The 25,646-nt window shown below is 38.4% G+C and overlaps 1 protein-coding gene across 19 annotated transcripts in view; it reads right to left on the bottom strand.

The window, feature by feature from the left end:
- Window positions 1–1,523: 1,523 nt before the first annotated feature.
- The window catches only part of CADPS2 (calcium dependent secretion activator 2), a 530,843-nt gene continuing 506,720 nt past the window's right edge, over window positions 1,524–25,646 (bottom strand). For all 19 annotated transcript variants that reach the window (XM_032870304.1, XM_032870330.1, XM_032870321.1 and 16 more), the window contains 2 exons: window positions 7,857–7,961; window positions 1,524–2,501 (listed from right to left, as the gene is read on the bottom strand). In XM_032870304.1, the coding sequence (XP_032726195.1) occupies window positions 2,331–2,501; window positions 7,857–7,961 (276 nt within the window). In that variant the 3' untranslated portion in view covers window positions 1,524–2,330. The remainder of the gene's footprint in view (window positions 2,502–7,856; window positions 7,962–25,646) is intronic.

Here is a 25,646-nt window from a genome sequence, read left to right as displayed (position 1 = left end):
ACATTTGGCTTCCTTTAATAGATGCTTGGGTATTCACCCTAACAGTTACACAGACCAATGAACAATTATTAAGTCATTTCAAGCAATTTGCAGTTACGTTGAAGAGAATTTCTGGGCAAAAACCCAAAAATGACTTTTCTTTTTCAGTTACTTTATAAATTTCTCTTCATACACCTTTCTGTGGCTCAAAGGCTGGTCCACAAAGTCGTCATATACCTGTGAGCATCTCCACTACCTGCCTTTGTCGCTATCCTCTCTGTGGAAGCCACTGGACGTTGGACCAGGGAATGGAGCTTTTAGAGATCTCCTGGGCACAGAAGGGAAGGAGCAGAGAACATTCAAATCTGAAGAGAAACTACAGGAGGCTGACCAGCAAAGAGGGCCAGTAGGCAGTTGAAATAGCTCAGATCAGCAAGACCCTGCTTGACCCCAAGTGCTTTCCCCTGCATATCTGAATTGGATTAGCTAGGTATTTCCTTGAGTATCTCTATATATGGCTAAGGGGGGCCATCAGTAATTTATCATTTATAGTTCAGGACAACATGGGCCAATTAGAGATGAACTATATCAAAGACACAGACATTTAGGGAAAACAAGGGTGGGTAATTTCAGAGTCTACAGCCGCTTGAGCTGTGCAGCAGCAAGCATGGGGAGGGTGCCGCTGAGTTTAGGGTAGCAGGAGTGGACATCTGGCGGCCGGAAGACAGGGTGCTATTGGATGTGAGGGCAGAGAGAGGAAAAGAGAGCATTCCAGGGCAAATTGCCTTCCCACAATACTGACTTGGGAGACTTAGTCTCTAATCGAGGAAAGGTGAAGAAATCTCCTTTCATGTTTATCTTGTGTCACGGGAGGTCTTACCCCTAGGACCTAGATTTGAGCCCAAACCAGTATCATATAATAACTAATCAAATGGATTTTTGTGGACTAGTCCAGCTCCTGAGGCATCATTTACAACACTGTCAGAGAATGAATTTGGAGGTCTAAGAAGTTGTTTCACTTCCAAAATTCCCGAACTAGAGTTTACACAAATTCAGGGATACCTTCAGTTATTCTGCATTAACTTACCTCATTTAAAAATTACTATGAATGAAAAAAAAATACAGAATGTGATAAATCCTAAAAAAAAAAAATTACTATGAATGAATGTAGTAGCACAATATGCCAGGATATTTTAGGGAAAAAATACAAGAATTAAAATTCATAGAGAAATTATACAGTGTAATCTACTTTCAAAATTATAGCAAGAAAATACTGTGGGGGGAAGAAATAACTGTTAACAAATACGTCAACTGCTAGTTAAATCACTAGCACTCCTAGTATTATTAGTTAACACAAATTGCTAATGTTAGTAATATATGAGTACATAGTCAACATTACTTTTGCTATGGAACTATGCTTTCGTAATTATTCTTTTCAGAAGTGTGCGTGCCGATTAGGTGCAAAGCAGTGTTAGTATCTTTTACTCATCTGATTGTAAACAAAACAAAACAAAGAGGAAAAACACAGAGCCAAATTGTTGGGATGTTTGTAATACTGCAAACATTTTTTACTGCATTTAATTTATATAAGTCTAATAAATACAGAGGTGGTTTTGACCAAATACATTTTTATTGCCTGCAAGCTGTTACATTTAGAAGTAGGAGAATGCGGTATGTTGATGGCAGCACACTTAATTACCTTGCGCTTTGGGATTTTATTTTTTCCTAAACTTGAAAGGTATGTTCAGAATAGAACGGGACACAAGCTGACGGAGGATCTAGTCTATATTTGGTTTGGCAGTCCTTTAAGCCTGCAGATGAATTCAGAGTACTAAGAACCAAGGTTAAAGTTTTTACACATTACAACAATGGCAAATCAACTATGAAAAAAAAAAAAACAACAAACCCTGACACATAAATGATAAACTATTAAATACACACCATTTTAACAAGGGTACAAGAGAGCTGACGCAGTGATCAGGAGTGGCTTCTTCTTACAATATCATACTCTGAGAAATGCAGATCTCATTTCACACAGAGGACACTACTTTGATGTAATCACAGAAGAAAAAGTCAAAGCTTCTAAAAAAACCCAAAAAAATCATGTTCCAATCGCAAACAAAGCCAAAGCTCATTTTAGGTCAAGCTATACTGGAGAGGCTGATCCTAAAACCAAAAACCAAAAAATAACTTGGCATTTTCCCCTTTCACTCTGCTTCCTGGTTGACTCCTTGCAAAGTAGAGTGAAATACAAGCATTTTTATTTGGTCCAGACAATCAATGTAATTACAAAGACGGAGTACAAAATAAACGAGGTCAACATCCTCTTTCCTTCTACAGCGCCGGGGTTATCAGCCTTCTTCTTCATCACTGTCTTTCATGGTGATGCCCTGAAGTCCTCCTCCTTCCGAGACAGAGGCTGTAGCCTCCTCCACCGTTAACCGCCTGTGCAGAGTATCATAGGTCTTACTGTTCAGTGTGCCTTCCAACACACCCTGCAGTCGGAAGTCCCTGTACGTTTTCTGGAGGAAGAAGAGAGAATCTGCTTAGAGAACTTAGGGGTTGTATGCGTGGATGTCAATATGGATGTCTGTATGCTTATATCCTCAGTTGGCATTTCAGAAATGATCTTAGACAAATCACTAATGGATCCCGATCCTAGCTGCCCATGTCAATCAGCTTGTTGGTGTATTTCTGGGGAGAAAATGAAATGAGACTTTGGATACTGCTTTTCAAGCTAGGATCACTCTGAATAGATCAAAATGTTGTGACAGATGACAAATGAGCTTTCCTCCAAAATATTCCTGGTTGCACAGACTTTACTATTTGAATGACTTGGAACAAAGGTGAAATGATATGCACCGATGTACATTTTTAATAGGAAGGAATTCTTGGCTTTTCAGTTCCGTTAATACAAAAAAAAATTTTTTATAAAATGCATTAGCTTTTTGGAAGGAGATGTGGATGGAGAGAGTTACTCCTATTATTGGTAAAAGAAATGTGCCCTTTCAGTATTTCTGAATTATAACATTTATTATATGTACCATGGGTAAAAATTTGTGTACACCTAAAAGTCTGTATGAATTCTGCCTTTTCCTTTTGAAGTTCCCTTGGAATGTGAAGTGTCATTCTGGCATAGAGCTTCCATAGATGGGCTAATAAAACATGTATTTATATTTTCTGTGAAAAGTATATAATTTGATGTATTATATGTCAAAAATAGGATAAACGTGTTAGTGTTTATGTAGTGATCCCTAAGAACAGTGACAAGAACAACAGAATGCTGGGCTCTGTGGTACAGAAGATACATAACCCATAAATCTTCCCTTATTTCACTCATCCCCTTAAGGTCAATCTTCCTCAGATATGATTTTTCTTTGGCAGACAAGACTGGTATCTTATTATTGATTTTTTAAAAGAAGATATCCCATTGTATGGAGGCACTTCTAAGGCTGTTTTTAATGCTATCTTTTAAGATTTTGTTTCCTGTCCTAGGTTACATTTAGAGATCAGTGGATGGGCCCTCAAGTACCAGTATCTTGTGCCATTGTTTTGTTCTAAATGATTTCTAGTGGGCACTCTTTTTGCTGTTTGCTTTATACTTAATAGATGAAGAAAGTCAAATAAGAAGAAATGTTGTACTTCCTGGCCCCATACTCTAACTCCAGCGGCGGAAAATTAACATTAGGAGATGCTTGGTTTCCCTCATCTATAGAAGGAAACTTTTAATATTCACATGGTTGAATTTTAGGTACTTATTTGTAGGAGGTAGGAAATGCTGCTGATGAGTGGCATCTTAATCCCCTTGATATACACACCTGACTTACTAACAGACTTGGGGAAGGAGTAAAACCATAGAAAGGACGTGGGACCCCTGGTATTTCACATATCTTCCTGTCTTCTTTACTCTGACTCATGCTCCCAGCATCATTCCAAGTTTCAGAGGTGATATGCCAAAAGCAGTACGGAGGGTGAATAACAATTTTTTTTCATTTGGATAATCACTTGTTATAAATTAAATTTATATTTGAAAAGTTCACCCCCACAGTTCACCAAAAATAAACTGAACTGTGAGAAATGTTATACACAGTATCAGATGCACTATCTTAACCGCAAATAACAATTTGATTCAGAGACCGTTTTTTTTCTTAAATGATCAGAACTATTTTTTACTTACATTTTAAGACACCTTACACCCCACCACGCTCATATTCTCTTTCTAAGCTCTTTCTAAGCTTATTATGATTAAGGTGGTACTCTTTTATACCAAAACTTATGTAATTTGTTTCAAAACCCATGGAAATAGCTCTGAAAGGCAAGTTTTGTCCCGAAAATCTGGTAACTGATATACGTGGTATTATTACCACAGATTTGTGTGCAAGGCTGTAACTGTTTAATAGTTTGATTAAAAATATATCTAGCACACAAAATATTCAAGTACAGATGATGCATTGGACATGAAGTATGATTGTTCCGCTGATAATCATACCCTGAGTTTGTGAGTCCTACTTTCTTATTATTAGAACTGACTTTCCTTAGACTTAGCTTAATCGTCAGTATGTTGGTGAGGACGGATTTGTATTGTGGATTTACAGTCCTGAAAGCTTTCTAATTGACATGTTGTTAGGACTCTACTTCCTTATTTTATCACCAGGCAATAAGCAGTTAGTGGAGCTGCAGGACAGGTACCCCTGCTATCTCCTCTCTTTTTAGGGTTCATAAAATGTTATTGACTTTGGGACATCCTCTGTGGCTGCCAGCGAAGGTCTGCTAGGTCTTACTTAAGACGAGGGCCTGCCATGAGGGTGCTGCTCACTTGTCTTCTTTTCTCTTAGTAAAAGAGGCAGCTGGGGCTCCTGGGTGGCTCAGTGGGTTAAAGCCTCTGCCTTCCGCTTGGTTCGTGATCCCTGGGATCAAGCCCCACATTGGGATCTCTGCTCAGCAGGGAGCCTGCTTCCTCCCCTCTCTCTGCCTGCTTCTCTGCCTACTTGTGATCTCTGTCAAATAAAATCTTAAAAAAAAAAAAAAAGAGGCAGCTGATTTATGTTCACTGCTTTTAAACATCATATGGCCACTAGGGAGAACGCAAATCCAGCGGTCATTTTGATTTCTCGAGGAGTCTATTTTTTTCCCTTCCTCTATGCCTCATTCTGATGTTAAAACCTTGTGGATAATTTCTTAGTCCTAAACTCTTTGTGAAACTCTTAGGGGAATTTGTTTTTTCTTAGCGAGCAACATGAATGAACTGATTACTATCTAAGCGTCTTTGTGGGGCCAAGTTGGCTGTCACAGACAGCTTGATGGCATCTGTGGGCACAGATGTCTCCGGTGGGCACAGAATATTGACTATGCCTGCTGAGTAGTAAGGCCAGAGTTCTACAGCCCGGCTTCTGCATGGGATGCCCTGCTGTGTGGTAACATGCTGGCTTACTCTAGGTGATGTGGATGGGAGGAAAGCCTACGCAGGGACCTTCACCATTGTATACATTGCTCTTTAACAGCTTCTTAAATTCACTGAGAAATGAACATTATAAATAACCATATAGATTCTGGAGAGTTATAAATCTATGTATGAAATTGGTTAAAGTCTGTTTACATTCAAAGTAGGAAAAGGAACAATTAAAACATTAAATTATTAATTCATCCTGATTTCACTGTGAAAATAATAATTTTTAATTATTAAATAAAGCTCTACGATTTGATTAGGTGTATCAGGCAAAGAAAGCATTTTGAGTCTGGAGACCTGCTTGTGAAAAACAAAGCATGGAAACTCAAACATATGAAACTTATTTTCATATTTATCAGTCTTGACTACTGGTAGCCCATAATGAAGACTATGTTAAAATAAGATAAGCTGATTGGCTTAGAGTACAATGGAAATGTCACCGTATGGTTCATGACATTGCCATTTTATTCTGCTAAAATATTCATTGCTGCTTCATCTTTAATTGTAATGACAATATGAATATGAGAAAAGGAATAACTTTGAAAGAAACAGATGATGGTCTGGTGAACAACGGAGACTTTTATTCTGAAAACAGAGAACTTAATCTATCAACGAATGTCAATCAGCTGACTAGTTCCTTTCTGAAAAATATGGCTGATTGTAAGGGTAAGCAGCTTATCCCAATATTAGTCACAGTACAGACTGCAACCTTAACATACATAAATATTTAGAAGGTATACGACAGATAACCCAGATTCTCTTTGATGACAAACAAACTTCATTTGGAAGCTCTCCAAGTCACATTTATAGAAACAAGGAAGAAACACTGCAGAAATGAAGGTAAATATGAATGGATCATAGTGTGCTTTCAGTTTCTTTGTAAAATAAATAGCACCTGGTAAGAACAGCTCTGGACCAAAGATAGTCTGTCCACTGAAATGCAGTATGTTTAGTAGTATTAAAAATGAGTGGGTGGCTATCATTTTACTTATCATTTATGACTAATCGTGATTGCTATTACCGTGACATGACGGGTCTGGTTTTATGTTCCAGCGGACTGGCCGATTTCTCACTTTAGAAGAGAACTTTCCTATTTATGGTTCTTTCTAATTTGTGATAACCTGTGTGGCTATGGCACAGAAGAACTTGTATTCTAATTAAACTATAGGAACCTAGAGAATGCTGGAAAATATTTTAATGTGGATAAAACTTAATGATGTAATGCAATAATAGTTCTTATACTCTAACATCAGAATCATTTGGCGGGCTTGTTAACATATAGATTGCTAGTTTCTGATTCAGTAGGTCTGGGGTGGGGTCCGGAAATTTGCATGCCTGACAAGTTTCCAGGTGATGCTGACAACAGTAGGTCAGGAATGACATTAAGAACCATTGAGTGTGTGTGTGTGTGTGTGTGTGTGTGTGTGTGTGATATACGCACCTACATACACATAAATATAAACATATATAGATATATATATGCCTATTAGACATATACATATATGGGCACATATATATGCAGATCTGGATCTATACATATGGTATATATATCCCATTTGATAAATGACACTAAAATGGAAGTGAAGGTCATCTTTTTTTTTGAAGGTCATCTTTTTAAAAGAACAGCTGACTCTCAATAACTTAGGCATAAGGTAGGATTTGCCTCAATTTTAAGAAAAAGTTATACTTGTGGCAAATTTTGTGTTTCCACTAGAATTTACAAAGTGTGAAAAATCATGTTAAATAAATATATGATTTTAAAGTCCTTACTTACTAAATAACTGTAACTGTTATTTAGCTGTTAACTGTAGCTGTTAACGTTTTCTTTCAAAGAGCAAATGTCAAAATGGCCTTGCTTAAGTGATGTGACACCTGTTGGTTGTCTGGGATCAAACTGATGATCAAACTGATCATCTCTTACGTGTGAGATGGGGCGTGCTCCCAAAGGAAGTCAGGCAGTGACTGTGTGACTTTCGTGTCAGGATATGACTCTCCTTATGCTGTGGGTAAATAACATTCAAAAGCCTTCATAATGATATGTGATCCTAATAAATATGAAGGAAATGTATTAGGAGAAAGCATTTCTATAATCAAGAAAATTAATACCAAATTACTGTGGACCTACTACAATCAGGTAAATGTGTCTGAGGCTTTCTCTACATAATCTTAAAATGTGATTACTGGATCAAATATATTTCATTAGGGAAGAAAAGAATGATTAGCATTGACTTAATAATCTAACTGAAAATGTAAATGAAGAGTAGCCTGTCATTGCCGAGAGTGATGTTTTTAAAGTACTTACATCCACCCAGTTACATCAAACACCGTTTTTTTTTTGTTTTGTTTTGTTTTGTTTTTTTTGTATGTCAATATCTAGCCATTACCCTTCATAGCTTGGTGGGCAATTCACATCCAAACACATTTTGTTTACCTTCACAATCTTGATGAGCGTCTTCAGTTGGTAAATATGAAGCTGAAGGTCTAATCTATCAGCCAACCAGACACAAATGACTTTCATGGAACTGCTGTACCATTGCTGGAAAGAAGGATGGGGGCAGAGGGGAGGAGAACAAAACAGAAAAACAGCCTCTGCAGTATTCATATAACAGATTCGGTAATGAGGGGGTAATGACACACTCTGGAATGACCACAGATCAGCACTTGAAGTCAATAATGCTATAATTTCCTGTTAACAGAATTGTATGTTTTGCTAGAAAATCTGCTACGTTGACCTGGGCTGTTCTCTACATGAATTAACATGAGTCTTTCAGCCAGAACATATTCATGGGAAACCGTGTTCCCGCACTTGTAGCCTAGTGGCCTGCTTTGTAATCTGTAGGTAACAAAGGGCACTAAATACACGTTACGGGTTGAATGGGCTCCCAAACAGCAGGACAAAGCAGGTGAATTATTTTTGGAGGGAAATTTCTTATTAGCCTGTACATTATGTAAAAATCGAAGAGTGGATGCGTTATGCCATGACACATGCAGTCAGTACCCAGAAATGACAGGCTAGAGAAGCGACGGAAAGCCCTGCCACGGCTTAGGAGCCAGGGATCTGCAATCACACCCTTACCTACTAGTGGTTGCGGAGTATTTGCCAAGAGGTTTTAAAACCATCTAAAATAAAAATTTCGGACCTTAGGAAGGCACTTTATCAGGATGGAATTGCTGTCTATCAGAATGAAAAGAAGAGGTCAGTTGACTAAATCGTGAAAGAACTGGTTTCATTTTGCTAGTGTTTTTGGAGGATTCCTATTTTTTCCTCTTTATTCCCACTCTTTTGAGGGGAAAATCAAAATTCTTCTCTCATGTAATTTCCTGCTCCCATGTAATGTCTAGGAGTATAGTAAAAGAAGACATTTTTTTTTTTTTTTTTTGTTTGTTTGTTTTTAAAAGGGCAATCTACCATTAGTGGTAGAATTTTAAGGGATTCGCCACTCCATGCTAGAGCTAGGTTTGGGTAATACTGTAAAAATAATAATGCTCCTCATTCAGATAACCTTGAGAAATAGCAAAGTCCATTTAGCTCGTAGGAAATGACAAGAGTTTTTGGAAAGAGAAGGGATTTTTGTGTCTCTTTTGTATAGAGAAATATAGTGACACTAGAGGTCATGCACATGGGATGCGTGTGTGTTTAGGTATACAAACACAGGAAAAAAAATCTTAAAAAAATTTTCTTCCATAAGAAAATAGTAAATTCAATCGTTAAGAGAAATCTTATTTAATACGAGTAAGTATGAAATTCATCTGGACTTGTATTTAACATTGTTCTGATAAAATTCTGATAAAATTTAGTATAAGAAATGGTATTTTAAGCCTAAATCAAACATGAATCAGTGTCACATTTCATAAGACTTATTTCTATTAATTTGTTAGTACACTGAACATACATACATAAAATGAGATAAGCTAACTAAAAGGAATAACTGATTTGTTAAACATTATGATAGCACATGGATGAATTCCAGGTTTTTAAAATGTGAGATAGGCTATGATTTTTTAAAAAATGTTATTCATGTACCTAATTTTGCTCTTAAGGTTTTCTTAATTTTCTGGACATTATAAAAGTATCAGAAACAAGTTTTACAAAAATAAGATATACCCTTAAATTCTTTAAAAAAATTGCTAATGAAGTCATGACACAGTAATTGCCAATGGTATTTCAATCCTATACTTCCCTATTTCAAATTATTTATAGTCTCAACCTCTTGAGTTCTATTTTAATACAGGTAAACACTCTTGGGTATTGGTGATAGCAAATATGAGATACTAGTTAAGACTCTCACCCTATACCAGTCTCCAGATAATTTGAAAGCTAAAATGCAGTCATCATGGTTATGACTCTTAAATTATAATCCTTCTGTAAGAGATAATATTTTTTTTGTTGGGGGGCAAAATATGATATATGAAGTCTAGCATACCTTACTAGTTAATCTGTCTGTTAGACTATAAAGTTACTATATCTATGGTAAGTTGTATGAATTTGAGGGAAATGAAAACACTTTCTGAGAATTTCTCCATATGCACCTTTATGTTTTTAAAAAAAATCTTTACACAATTTAAAGTTAACTCATTTTCCCATTACACATGATACTTATGATTAAGTGATAATCAAAAGGACATCTAATGTAACACAGAAATTTATTATTAACAGCACGTCTTTAACACAATGCCAAAATTGTAATTTTAGAGAAAAATCAATTGGGGATAAAATGATTGTAAGTTAACTATAAAAACAGAGAAGAAAAGAGAACCATTGTGAAGTAAAAAGCTTCAGCTACTTTACCATCATCTTAGTTTGAAAGGCAACCAATTACTTGATAAGGAAAGTTCTATAAGAAAAATTATTCTTTTCAGGTAAAAATGCATATTTCTTGGTTCCTGAAGCAAAGCATTTTGAGGATTTTCAGCTAAATCAGGTAATTAAGGGAAAGCAGCACTTTAGCTCAGAGTTTATGTTGCTACTAACAACAGCACAAAACCCACTAGGACTGTTTCTTTCTTGTATATGGTGAAAGAGACACACAAACACAGACACACACACTCCATGCAAACAAATAAGCAAACACAACCACCAAAAAGAAATCTCCAGCACTTTCCTATTTCTGGTGCTGGAACTGATATGTTCCTCTTTTGGGTGCTGGAATATGGTAGGTTCCTTTTTTGTGTTTTTTTTTTTTCATCTTAACACAGAACTCACAGGTAGATTCGCTTCATTTTCACCCACCCAAGCAAAAGCAACCTCCCCAACACAAAGGAGAGGAAAAAAAAAAAAAAAAAGTAACATTCGAAAGGGCGATTGTGCAGGAAAGTCTGAATGTTAGCAAATGTCCTTTCATTTCGGGAAAAGTGAACTTTATAAAACAATCTAGTTGACTATTCACTTTTTCCCTTCGGGGGATGACAAGGAAGGGGCGCTGCAGATTGCACTGAAGTCATGGGTATGGCATTACCGCTTCATTCTTTGCTTTGGTCTACTTAGGAAGAAAGCAGTAAGTGTATATTCTACATTTTTTTTTTCCCCCTACATCAATCCATGACAGGAGCCTACCACTTTAACAAAAAATATGTTTTTTTTTTTTTCTTCTTTTTGTGGTTCATTCAACTCCTGTAAGGGCATGCATTACTCACTTCATTTTCTTGAGATATTTCTTTTAAAGCAAAAATAAAAGAAAAGGAAAGGCTAGGGTTGACTCTGTGAGACCCCTGTATTTATTCACACTTATTGTGCATGACTGTAGACTGGTAAATCATATTAGCAGCCCGTCTCCCCATCAAGCTGCTACTTGCTTTCCAGCCCTGGGAAGGTTCAACAAATCAACAGGAGCACGGAAAACAGAACATCAGTCTAATCTAGTGTTTAAGGTGAAGTTTTCAAACCCAATCTAAGAAGATCTTTAGAGCAAGCAACAAGCTGAAGGGCTCAGAAGGTGGTATTGACAATGAAAGAGTGTTGAAATATTGAGAAGCGTAGCACTTGTGCATTTTTAATAACAAGAGGGTCAACAAGGACACAGCTCCCTCAGTGCCAGGAGTTGCCACTGACTATGGAAATTGCCACACCAGGGCTATAAACGCTTGCAGTTCATCAGCTTTCTTAAACAGTTCATCAGCTTTCTTAAACACCCTGAACCCCCTCAGTGGACCTTTAGTCTTGAATTAACAAACCAAAGCAATGAAAGAGGGTGCAGTCTGAATGGCTGGCATTGATCCCCGACTGTGTGAGCACTGCTACAGGCCCTGAAAAACTCTCTCCATTGTCAATAGAAATTGACAAACCTCCTCTCCTAAATAGTGCAGCTGAGCCGGGCGGGATCCACGCAGCTGTAAAGGGCTCTGCTCTTGGGGCCAGGGAGCACTAACAATGGACCAAGCATGAGCTCTTTGTCAGTCCCAGACTCGGCAATTTTCTAACAAGGATTAAAGTTGTTTCTCCGTGGTGCCGGTGAAAAGAGATTTAGCAACATACCGTGCTTTCTTCGTGCAAGTTAAAGAGAAGTAGTTAAGGAATTTCATTATTCCGTTGACTAGGGGAAATATAAAACAAATATATTAAATATGCACAACTCCCTTTTCTGCCTAATTTATGATGTTTTTGAGGATGATTCAATTAAATAAAACACTCCCTGCCTGGAAACAAGCGCTTCCCATTTATTTTGGAAATTTTGTTTTTAAGAAGTCCAGCTGCTGGCCACCTGGAATGAGGTCTCAATACGTACTAATGCACAATGCCTTTAGACCCTCTGTGGCTGATATTCCTAAATCTGAATCACGAGACCACATAGGGCTTATATATCACGGCTGCTTCAAGCAAATGATTTCTGTCAGAATGTGGCTTCTGACGATGATGGCAAGGCAGAAATAGCTGCTTTGCCAGGAACAAATCTGTGATACATTTTCTGCTTAACTGTTTAGCTTTTTATTGATTATGAATTGGTACAACTAGTTGATATATTTTCATTCTTCTCCAGCTATGCTTAACTCAATAGGTGAACAATAGGAAAACAAAAACAAAAACCAAAAAACACAAAAAAAACAGAAAACAATCCAACACTTTTTAGTGCACTAAGATTTGGAATGGCTAAATTTCCATAGTCTATTTCTTCATGTATTTCAAGGGAAGCTGTCTGTTTTAGAAGTGTTGAGGAACCAAGTTGAAGTGAAATGCCATCTAGAAAAGGTCATCTTAGGAAAGAAACTACCTTTCAAATGCTAGGTTGAATTGAATTAAAGGACAAATAACATTTTTGAAATGCTAAAGGGTTTGATAGACTTGATAAAAGCATTCTTTAAGATCAGTTTGTCACTTCGGAGAGTGACAAAATATTTAGAAACATTAATGCCCTCCAGCTTCACCAGTATATTAAAAAGTAAATGTAAATGCTTCATTGTACATTGTGTGTTCCCTTTGTGGGCAGCATGTCTATTCCATATAGCTAAACTCGTGGCCAGTCACTTCCCATTTCCAAACACTAAAACGCAAATTTTGTATTAATGGTAAATTTGAAACAGTAACACCAACATCCCTACCCCCCCCCGACCCTTCATGAGGTATCTCAGAAATGATGCTATGTGTTTCCATAAAACAGACTCCCGAGACACAAGCATCTATAAAGTTTTAAGTGTGCTTTTTCTGTGGGCTTAGAATAGGAATAAGGGCTACATTTCAGGAAAACTGAAACCAGTGTATTATTGTTAGAAATATAGGAAGTGTTCAACCCAACCAATACCTATCAACATTCCCAGCTATACCCAGAGCCTGGTTCATGCCGGAAGGACAGACCTGCCTCTGAACATGGCAGCTGAGGGCTGACTGTCCGCACACCGGAGAAGGACATCAACATAGAAGCTGAGAGGGCAGAATGGCCAACACCTTTTATGTGGCTATTTGACTGAGCCTGTCAAAGCTTCTTCTCTCAGTTTTCTCTTCTGTCAGATGAAGGATAGATGAGGTGAATCTAACTTTTAAATAAGATTTTGATGTTCTCCAGAAATACTATGATATTAGATTTAATTATCAGAATAAAGGGCACAATTAGAACCGATACAGCTTGTGATTGTTGTAAGAATGAACTTCAGGGAAAAGCCAAACTATCACAACTTTTCACTTTTTCACAGTGCTTAAATACAGCTTTATTGGGGGGGAAAAAAAAAAAAAGAAAACTAGAGTTCCAGAACTTTCTATCACCTGTTATTTTGTCTGTTTTTAACTTATTCATTTTGGCCTTTTAAAAAAAGATATTTATTTATTTGTCAGAGAGAGAGAGAGAGAGAGTGTATAAGCAAGGGGAGTGGCAGGCAGAGGGAGAAGGAGAAGCAGGTTCCTCATTGAGCAGGGAGCCAGACACGGGACTTGATCCCAGGACCCTAGCGTTCATGACCCGAGCCAAAGGCAGATGCTTAACCAACTGAGCCACCCAGGTGCCCTCATTTTGGCTTTTTAATGAAGAACAAACACATTGTAAAAATGCAACAATCACGTGTCATGAGGAATGAATGAGATTCCTAATGAACTGTAAGGTGCAGTTTTCATGCAATTATTTTTATGGATTTCAATTACAAAGGCATCTGATATACTTGTTAAGTCTTCCCTGGGAAATTTAAGTTCATCAGTTAAAATTTCACATGATTCTTAAAACAACTAGGGTGCCTGGGTGGCTCAGTTGGTTAAGTGTCTGCCTTTGGCTCAGGTTGTGATCCCAGGGTTCTGGGACTGAGCCCTGAGTGGGGCTCCTCACTCAGTGGGGAACCTCTCCCCCTGCTTGTGCTCTGTCTCGCTCTCAAATAAATAAATAAATAAATAAAATTTAAAAATAAAATTATTCTCACAACCTTCATGAGATGGCTATTATTCCCATGTTGCATATGTGGAAACTGAGCTTATATGGGTGGAAAAGCACGTTAGTCACGTTTATACACTAAGGATAAGTGGGATTTATATCTTATACCTTATTTATAAGACATAATTTATATCTTACATCCATACTTTAGAGTCTGTACTCATGACTGCTAGGTTTATTCCATTTCCTTCTAGAAACCAGTCTGTTCTGTCAATAAAATCATGATTCTTTAAGGGTAGTTCCCTACTTCCAGCAGACAACTAAGAAATCTGTATTCACTATTCTTGGGGGTTCCTGGTAGTCTTGAAACACAGGACTGTGAAGTAAACAGGAAATTGCTTATTGTTTCAAAGAAGTCTACCACATCTTTTAGCAAGTTAAAACAATCTACATTTCCAAAGACCAAAGAAATTTGTAAACCTAATAATATGTAATGCAAATAAATTCTTTCAAGAATCATACTCTGTTAGGATAACCAACCAAGTGGCCCTTGTGCTATGCCATTCCCACGTATCCCATTCTTAAGATTTTTTTCAAAAAATCTTGAGCCCAGTGTGGGGTTCAAACACATGACCCTAGGATCAAGAGTCTAATAGTGCTACTGAGCCAGCCAGATGCCCCTCATTCTTAAGATGCTTCAAAGTGCTATACACTTTAATGCTTAGGAATACTGGGAAGGGTTCTTTTTTTCAACTGTAACAAAACAATGCAAGGTGGGAAAGAAATCCTTGGTTCATTCATAAGGGGGCTCGATCTATATATACTGCTTTCATCATTTTTTTTTTTTTAAACATAGAACCGAAGAGCATTTGATTCATGTTTTTCTTTTTCCATGTTCAATAACCTCATACTCAGGGTGGTTTTCATTTTCTACCTCTATCAGGAAGTCTGCAAAGGAGAGTTTATGAGCACTTTGATGTCTGTTAAGAAAATGTAGAAAGTGCTAATAACACAGGAGGATTGACATACAGTGTGATAGTAGGTACCTAGTATGTTTGTTGAATGCTGAAAAAGCTTTCCTATTCTCGAAGTTCAATACTTCTGCTCCCACATTTTCTCTTTTAAAAAAAATGTAGGCGTGCCTGGCCAGCTCAGTCAATAGAACAGCTGACTTTCTTGATCTGAGTCATGAGTTTGAGCCCTACATTGGGAGTAGACATTACTTTTAAAAAATTGGGAGATAAACCATAAGAGACTCTTAATCACAAAACAAACTAAGGGTTGCGGAGGGGTGAGGTGGGAGTGGTAGGGAGATGGTGGTTGGGTATGGACATTGGGGAGGGTATATGCTATGGTGAGTGCTGTGAAATGTTTAAGCCTAACGATTCATAGATCTGTACCCCAGGGCAAATAATACATTATACATTAATGAAAATAATAATAAAAAAAGTTCAGTAAAAAGCAAAAACAACAACAACAACAAAAAACTGACAAAAAAATGTATAAATACCAAGCTACTTCTAGGTGAGTTAGATCCTGTTCAGTTACAAAACAGAGTAAGTTACAGAACAGGATAAATTCTGTAAACTGGGAGTTGTAGAAGCTCTTTTCTGCTACTATTTCACTCATCCAAAATTCCTGTCATTCCAAAATGTCCTGAAAATAATATTATTAAGCTAGCCTATCTTTACCTCCACTACACAAAGTCATTAAAGTTAATACTGTTTTGGGGGCACCTGGGTAGCTCAGTCAGTTGAGCGTCTGACTCAGTTTCTGCTCAGATCATGATGTCAGGGTCCCAGGATCTGGGGCTCTGTGCTCAGCAGGGAGTCTGCCTCCTCCCTCTCCCTCTGCCCCTCCCCATCCTTCCCCTCACTCATGAGCATGCTCTCTCCCCCAAATAAATAAATCTTTAAAATCAAACAAAATCAATACTGCCCTTTATTATTCATGATTATCAAGCAGGTAAGTGCCTCTGTCGTTTTATTCTGGGGCTTTTCACCTGGTGTTAAAAAGATTATAAGTGGGGCACCGGGGTGGCTCAGTGGGTTAAAGCCTCTGCCTTCAGCTCAGGTCATGATCCCAGGGTCCTGGGATGGAGCCCTGAGTCGAGTCAGGCTCTCTGCTTGGCGGGGAGCCTGCCTCCCCTCTCTCTCTCTGCCTGCCTCTCTGCCTAGTTGTGATTTCTGTCTGTCAAATAAACAAACAAAATCTTTAAAAGAAAAAGATAAGTGAAAATTTCAGATAATCAGTTGTTCTCCCTACTACTTTGTGACAAATGATGGGATATGGGCTGGTTTGACTAATTTTTTGACTAAAATGACTAATCACAGTTATTGGTTTGGCCAAACTCGGTGGTCAGTCCGGTTATCACTGTTGTGGAGAGCAGTTTGGGGCCCATTGCCACTGCGTGGTTCATGTGGGCACAATGACCTTTTCATCGTGTTGAATGACTCATGTTAAACACTATATATAAAATTTTGGTCAATATTGCATCTAAATTCATACATAGGATCTGAATAAAAATAAATCAGACTCCTAGTATGGTTATTGAATGGCACAGTTTGAGAGAAAATCCAGGCCCGAGAATTAACTAATGGCAGGTTTTCCTGTTTCAGTTTCCTTATAAAAATGGAAAATAATCATTCCCAAATTACTTTTTTGAGAGTGCTGGAAGGACTGGACTAACTAGCTACCGTTCTGTCTCCACCTCATGGGCCATGCCCATAGGACACATTCTCCACAAGCTGACTGAGCTGCTGCTCTGCTCAATGTTGGGTTTCTCTAAATCTAGGATTTCTGGGCATGTCAGTCCCTCCACCTAGACTTTTATCCTAAGGTATGTTTCCTGGCCAGATCTATGTCCACCTTTGAGATTCATTTCAACCACTATTTCTGCTAGGAAGCCACTACTATCTCTTACTAGGCAGAATCAGATGCTCCCATATTTTCTGCTCCTCGAACTCTGTAAGGCATCTGTGAAAATATTACATGGTGTGCTGGTATGGCTGCAAAGGATGGGAAGCAACCAAGGATTTTTTTTTTTTTTAAAGATTTTATTTATTTATTTGACAGAGATCACAAGTAAGCAGAGAGGTAGGCAGAGAGGTTGAGGGGTGGGGGGAAGCAGGCTCCTTGCTGAGCAGAGAGCCCGATGCGGGGCTTAATCCCAGGACCCTGGGATCATGACCTGAGCTGAAGGCAGAGGCTTTAACCCACTGAGCCACCCAGGTGCCCCAAGGATTATTTTTATTGCTATCTCCAGCCCTTAGCAGATTGGCACATATCATGCATTGCCTATTTGTTTTTAAATATTTGGAGACAATGGGGTGCCTGGGTGGCCCAGTGGGTTAAAGTCTCTACCTTTGGCTCAGGTCATGATCCCAGGGTGCTGGGATTGAGCCCCGCATTGGACTCTCTGTTCAGCATGGAGCCTACTTCCTCCTCTCTCTGCCTGCCTCTCTGCCTACTCGTGATTTCTGTCAAATAAATAAATAAAAATCTTTAAAAAAATATTTGGAGACAGAAAGTACTGCATGTATGATGATGACAGTGCAGTTTTTTTTTTTTTTTTGTTTTGTTTTTTTTTTAAACAGCGAGAGGACAGAAGAGTATGAGAGCCAGGTTGTTGACTTGATTCAAATGTTTCAGTAATAGAAAAAAATAGTTGAATAGATGTGAAAGTTGTAGAAATCACCAAAAGATAAACAATGGCATCTGGCTAAAGAAATTGAACATAGGACCTAAACAGAGCTTTAAATGTGGCAGTCTGATTTCATTTTAAGGGATGAATTGAATAAAGGACAATGTGCCCCCAGGTCCAGGTCATACATCAGTGTCCACATACATAGTCTTACACATAAAGATATAATACTACGTGCTCAGATGTTGATGTGCTCAGCTCTGTCACGTGAGCAGGGAGCTGGCTCTCCAGCATATGCTTAGGGGCACTGGTCCCCACTCCTGGGGGTTATCTAAGGATGTGGGGGGGATATCTGGAATAGGGTTGGCAGTGCTGCCTGTGAATTTTCACCGCCAAGTGACATGTCCTGCGTGACTTCTATACTTGTTGGCTTTATGAGCTTTTTTTTTTTTAAATGCAGAAAAATATCACCGTTATGGCATTGTTGACTTCAGTCCAAGGGCACAAGAGAACTCTCCTGGGATTTGAAATAAGCCTGGCTTTGAGCAAGGAACCCATGAAGGGTAGAAAGGGAGAGCGTACCTCTCCCTTTACAATACTTCGTAGTCATGGAGCTAGGTACAAACCTTGCACTGGCCCTAACTTTTGGCAAGGTTCCAATCTTCCATCTGAAACAGAAGATAAATAAATGAATTTTATGATCACTGTTACCCCTTTTGAAAGGGAATTAGATTTTACTTCTCCATAATACACCCATTTGAAAGAAAATATGTTCATATCTATTCCATAGATGAAAATGTAAAGCATTTTAATGAGAAGTTCACTTTTTCGGTAGTCCTATTTGATCATAAGATTGTAAGTTCCCTCAAATCAGGGACTTGGCATATCTTCTTCAATGTTGCCACATAGTGTGTGGCCTCTATGGAATAAATATTGGCTGGATGAACAAATGGTTAATAAGGGGAGTTTCAATTTCCTATTTTATTTTTTTTCAAAGATTTTATTTATTTATTTGACAGAGAGAGAGATCACAAGTAGGCAGAGAGACAGATGGGGGGTGGGAGGAAGCAGGCTCCCTGCTGAGCAGAGTGCCTCATGCGGGACTCAATCCCAGGACCCTGGGATCATGACCTGAGCTGAAGGCAGAGGCTTAACCCACTGAGCCACCCAGGCACCCTCAATTTCCTATTTTAATTAGAATCCATTGTCCCCATGACAGAGATACCCAACTCTGCGGGACAAAACAATGTCAAACCTTTTTACCCCAGCATTCCCCACCAGGCTTTACACATAGTAATTGAACAGTGAATTAGAGGTTTCCTTATGCATCTAAAACATCAACTGGGGGCGCCTGGGTGGCTCAGTGGGTCAAGCCTCTGCCTTCGGCTTGGGTCATGATCCCAGGGTCCTGAGATCAAGCCACACATTGGCTCTCTGCCCAGTGGGGAGCCTGCTTCCCCCCTCTCTCTGCCTACTTGTGATCTCTGTCAAATAAATCTTTTTAAAAAAATGTTTTAAAAAAATCAACTAAATGGACATTCTCCAACTATAAACATATACATTATTTGCGTATAGTGCAGGCAGTTAACTGAGGGGAACGTCAACATGTTGACACAAAGAAATGGGGGGAGTATATGGAACCACATTTATGAGCATCTGTAGAGCCAAAGTATGGGAATGTTATTTATTAGAATGCACAGAAGGAACATGGCCTGAAAGAATCTTGTCCAGCTGCATTCAAACACCACATCTGATTCCTGAGTCAAAACCCTAAGCCATGACAGAGAACGCTTAGAGAAGTTTCAAAGGACAGCCACAAGGATGATTAAAGGGCTAGGAAAGGGGCCTATGAAGAGAAGTGAAACAAATAGGGATTATTTATCCCAGAGTGGACAAGTATGACAAGCGCCTTAATAATAGTCTTCATATACAGGAAGGATTACTCCCTAGAGGATGCTGGCTACCTGTTTTTTTCTCCACCGAGAGGAAAAGGGGAAATGGGTTTAAAAAATAACATGAAGAATTCAGGGGAGATGGGGCTAGAACTCTATTTCAAATGAAATATTTTGCCCAGATTAACACAGGAAAATTTAGATGGACTCTTACCTAGTGCTGGGCCATCATCAGGAAATTAAGGGCCTCTCTCGGTGTTTATAAGTACCTTTGAACACTGTTCTTTATAGTTTCCTTTCAATCCACTCAATAGACACACCTAATCATGGTTTTACCACAATAGCCACTTCCTTAAACAGAGTTTTTTTTTCAGTTGGACTTAGTCAACAGTGGCGTTCTCGCGGCCATATCCGTTCGTGAACATAGACAGGGATTCAGGGGAAGACTTGTAGATGGGGTGACTGACAGAGGAGGACTTGAAAAAGCCACCACAGGAAATGGCTTCAGGTCATATGTCATATGCTGATGAAGTTAGGTCCAAAGGGAAGGAGAGTAGCAGCTCCCAGTTCTATGAAAACTTTGCACTGGTCAACAGACTGAGATGCTGGTCTCCAGGGAAGCCCAGGTATTTTCGAATGAATCACTAGTGGCCCGTTGCTACATAAGCATGCAGAGTTGCTGTGGAAAAACCAGGCTCTGTGTGGGGAAGTCAGATCTTCCAGAAGATCTTCAATGTGGAAGTAGCGTGAAATCAATACTAACGAACTTCGAAAATGCTCAATGTGTTGTCCTCATTTTAACTATCTTTTATAAAATCAGTCAAGAGAATATTCTACGTTCTTCAGTGACTATTAAGTCATTGATATTGGCTTGGGTGAATGAATGCCAATGTACATTTACACATCTGCTGTGGAGGAAAACTGCTCGATGGAAATGAACGTTTTGTCATCTTCCATTCCTCAAAGACAATTTTACCACTGCTAAGGGAGTTTAGGTGCTCAACAACAATTCCTTTTCCCCCTCTTCAAGGAAAATCCTCAGATCAGTTCACATGTGTGATTTTCTTTTTTTTTTTTTCTTTCTTTCTTCTTCTTCTTCTTTTTTTTTTAAATTCTGAGCACAATTAAAGGTGAGTTAAGGCTCTGGTGGAAATCTAAAGAGCATCGGCAAATCTGAGCACTGCTCAGCTTTTGAATTGCTTTTCTACTCCTCAGTTCTTTTAAATGGTTTTCTATGGCAGGGACATTTTTCTTAATTAGTCACAGCTAATTAGTGTTCTGGCATAGACAAGTAATCAGAAATGTCAGAGCTGCAAGGCTACATCTCCCTAATCCTTTGATAATAATTTAGCCTCCTGGGAGGGCCCCAAGCTGCGGTAAGTAGTGACTGACAATAAGGCAAAATTAGGTGGGCAGCAGACCATTAGGATAGAAAAATAAAAAGCACTACCCAACCCTGCTGAGCACCATCAGGCAACTGGCTGCATCGCCAGATGAGGTGCCTGTTTAAGCCTGTGTTGTTAATTAGCTGATTCTACCAGACCTGCCACATATGTCCAGGTGCCTCATGCAAAGATGCGTATTTCTGGGAATGTGCCAAATGACAATTGTGTTTCATGATCACATTTCAAGAATATAAGTAAGAAGTCCACATAGTTCTCAAAGATCCTTTTGAATTATCAAAGAAATCAGATCAACCCGCTACACGACATTTTCTTGCTGAGTTTCTTTTAGGCGATTAGGCACGCGTAGCTCAAGTTTCTCAGGTTTTTAATTCACCAACAGCTTAGATTCAAATGAGGGCCTTTGGCTGCCCTAAGCTGCGTCTGGACTTGCCAAAGCTATTTTGGCACCCGCTGTACATGCAAAAGTAGACCCTTTTATAAATTCTTATACTTACAAATAATAACTTCACATTAAAATAAGGATTATTAACAAAGACGAACCAGACAGCTTAATTCGAGAGGGGAGGTTTTAAAAAGAAACAAACTTTGACGGGATAAAAAAAAAGTTAAGGAGCAAGATCTGTATGGTATTTCCTGAGGCAAACAAGGCAATCTAGGGAATGGGTTTGACTATGACTATCTTAAAAGAGGTCAAAGGACTTCAGTGTGAGTCCAAGTACTGTAGGTAAGACGAACCAGAAATTTAAACAATTAAAAAGACAGAACAAAACCCCAAAACACCTCAGAAACAATGTGTCTCAGCAGCTAAATCACACAGTGCTAAAGGTAACACGGATCAAAAATGGAGATTGAACTTTTCATCTGCCTTTAGTACACAGTGAGGTACCAGCGTACATAACATCACCATGTTTAGAAACACGTGATCTCAAATAGCCACCAGTACATCGATGGATCTACATCATCCATCCCTTTCTATTGACGAAGAAGGAAAATAATGGTAATGACACGACAAGCATATTCACTTTTCGCTTTGCGTGTTGACAGAAAAATCATGGTTGGTCATTATGGTCTAACAGTTAATGTCTTACATCTGAATTCTTTTACTAGAGAGACAACACCAAAAAGAAAATCCTCTGTAATGGGAATCTATACTAATTTATGTAGTTTATGTAACAACTTCAGAGTCATTTGAAAGTGAAAGATTATTGAAGAGGAAAACTATTTTTAAATCAACATTAAATCGACATATCCCAGAATTATAAGAAATGCAAGAAGACAAAGAAGTCTTCAGGCCTAATGGGCTGCAGCCTGTATTCCCAATAACGAGGCTGATTACACACACAAAGAAATTTATCCAAAGGAAAGGACTGAAAAAGTAGACATTCGATTCTAAATACATACCACCAAGGGCATCCTGGAAGGAAAGTTGTATCTAGCAGCTACTCCTATCCATGCTCTGTTGATTTCAAATACTCTCATGAAATCAACATGATAATAAACTGAATCTTTAAATAAGTTAAAAGTAGTAGTGTTGATCTTACTGAGGATGGATAAATTCCTGAGACAGAAAGTTTGGGCACTGGTGTAAATCACTACACTCAAAAAGTCTGAGCATTTCTGCCCTTTCTTGTTTGGGAGTCCAGAGACAACAGCACAGAAATGGAAAATGAATTTTATTTTGAGAAACATATTCTTTTGTAATAGTTTCAGTTTTTTTCTTTGTATGTTACCATATCTTAAAATGGCTACTGAACTCATTTATATAGTTTAGGCCAATTTTACTTAAAGTGTTAAATTTAGAGTTTCTTTACTGAAAAGAATTCTTTTCAAGGAAAGTCCTGAGAAATTAATCCTTTATAAAACACTACTTAAATGAATATAACTGATTAACTATCATTTAAAGAATTACTTTTAATTTCACAAGACATCACAACAATATTTTTAAAAAATCTCGTTGAGATGAAACTCTTCAACAATTAAATATTTAATCAGTTTATAACACAAGAGAACGTTTAATCTGCATGATTTACCAATTAAATACTGCACCCTGATGTGTCTTCAGCAACATGAGAGCTGAAATGAAATTGTTTCAAAGGGACTCAAGAAGGGCAAGGCCCAATAAATGTACAAAGGTTTAGAGAGGTAGGCAGGTTTAGTATGTATCCTGGACAATAAGATGTATTTCAGTCAACCTCTATCTACCTTAAGGTTGTGATATTCTTGGACATTATGAAACGACCACAGAGAGTGCTCTTGGGAAATTACTGCAGATGTCAGTTTTGACTTTGGAAATATCCCCGTGATCCAACACAGGGATCCAAAGCTCTGAAGGGACTGTCCAGCATCTTTCGTGACACACGGGCGCCAGTGGCTGCCACTGTGTGTCCTAAAGCCTGAGTGTGAGGAAAGAAATATCATACCATAGTAGACATAAAGAATGGAATTTAAGCACTGGAAAATCTTTGTCATACTTCTGGATTGGGATCAGATGAGTTGTAGATGGTTTTGATTTGATTAAAAACTATCTAAGGTTGCTGACAATGATATTTCATATAGAAGAAAAAACACATTGGGGTAAGAGAGATGGCATACAAAGCAGAAAAACCTTTGGGTGAATCTATGATCTTACCACAGGAAACTTCCTTAAGAGTTCTCTTAGCCAGAGAAGACACATTTTTCTAGACTGAAAATGTGAATTTAACATGTAGATTTTAAACTTCACATGTGTAACGATGACCATTTGAGAGGAAGAGATAATCTCTGCTGAAAATATTCTGGTCACTTGGAAAGACTTAGCATGGATATGAAGTAGAGGAGTTCCAATCAATTTCCTACATTGGGGTTCAGAGCCCTTGTGGTAGATACAGAGTGTGTCATATGACACAGCTATTTTTAATCTCTCTTCTTACCTTATCTACTGCACTCGCTATTGCTTCGTGGCGTGGACACCTTCCTTTCACTCAGCCATGACCAAAAAACTTACTGATGGCTACCGGGGTTACAAGCCTTAGCATTCAACCACCCACTAATTTTTGTCACCACTGCTTAAATTAAAACGAATTTAATCTAGTTGGTTTAAAATCTGGAAGATATCTCAGAAACCATCTGGAGTTCTAGACCAATTTCTTCAGTTTACACGTACCAACTCTACTGTGTCTGAAGCAGGGGACATACCTTCTTGAAACTCACTCTGACAATCCATGGCGGAACTGTGGCTGGAACTCAGGTTTGTGGATTCCGGGTCCAGCAACCCCCCCCCAGCCCCCACCGGTACTGTTTTACCACTTCAGGTTTTGTAAGTCTAAAGGATGGTAGAGATAGCATAGACTTTGAAACTGGAGAGACGCAATTTTGAAGTCTGATTCAACACTTAACAAGTCACTTACCTTCTCTGAGTGAGTGGGAGAGGGTCCTTAACCTGAAAATGAGGTCAAATGGGGACGATGGCATCTGGCCAGCAGGTTAGAAATGATGCAAGTGAAGCACTGAGCCCATTGCCTGGTACATGGAGGTGCTCTGGGAACGGTGGCAGTGACAGCTCAGGCTCGGATTACTATTTTGATAATTGGAGATTACGGATATACCTTAAAACAAACTCAGTTCCTTCTATGAATAGCATGAATCTGCCATTGTTTATTTAGACTTCTAAAAAATTATTTCTGTGTTATGCAAAAAAAGTTTCAGAAGGTTAACCACTTATGGAATGAAGTAGAATGTCTTGGTTATTTGCCTTAATATGAACTTTTTTGGTCTTCCAAGAGTACATTTAGCTTTACTATTTCAAGATTTAATGTAAAATTCCAAGATTATCCTATTTTAGGGCCTTGCAGGGAATACAAATTTTAATCCTCCCTAAGACTTTGGCAATAAGGAGCACAAAGACTATGGGCGGAGGCCAGAACAATAATACTAGCTGGGCGAGATGCTCAGGACCTGGGTCATGGCTTGTGGCTCTATGGGTTGTATATGGACAGCTGTAGGAGCTACATTCTCCTTTGTCGGTGAATCCCAAATGGGATGGACACAAATCTAGGGTAATTGTCATTATGTGGCCTTAGTCACTGGTATAGTTATTTAAATAGAACCCTAAAGTATCTCACTACAAATATCAGGAACAATTAAGATGCTTACTGGATCAAAAAGCTTTTGAGGTCAGAAACACCACAACTAATTACTATTCTCCAGGTAAGTTTGCCAGAATTTTCAATAGTTTTTTTTTTTTTTTTCCAAATGAGTAGAGCACCATGCAGACAAAAGATTATTTAGTAAAACACACAAGGGTTAAAGTGTTGGTATTGGAGGCAGGATGGATAGGTGTCTTCAGAATAACTGTTTTATATAAAAATGTTGCAATTTGTGGTATTTCCAAAACTAAGCAAATCTTATTTTAGTTAAAGGCCTATCCTTTTGAAAATTTTTTGAATTAAAAATTTTTTTTTTAAATTAACATATACTGTATTATTTGTTTCAGGGGTGCAGGTCTGTGAATCATCAGTC

Source organism: Lontra canadensis, unplaced genomic scaffold (genome assembly GCF_010015895.1).
Source record: "Lontra canadensis isolate GAN:19392208 unplaced genomic scaffold, GSC_riverotter_1.0 scaffold2, whole genome shotgun sequence".
Taxonomy (NCBI): domain Eukaryota; kingdom Metazoa; phylum Chordata; class Mammalia; order Carnivora; family Mustelidae; genus Lontra; species Lontra canadensis.
This window is presented reverse-complemented; position numbering and strand designations above follow the sequence as displayed.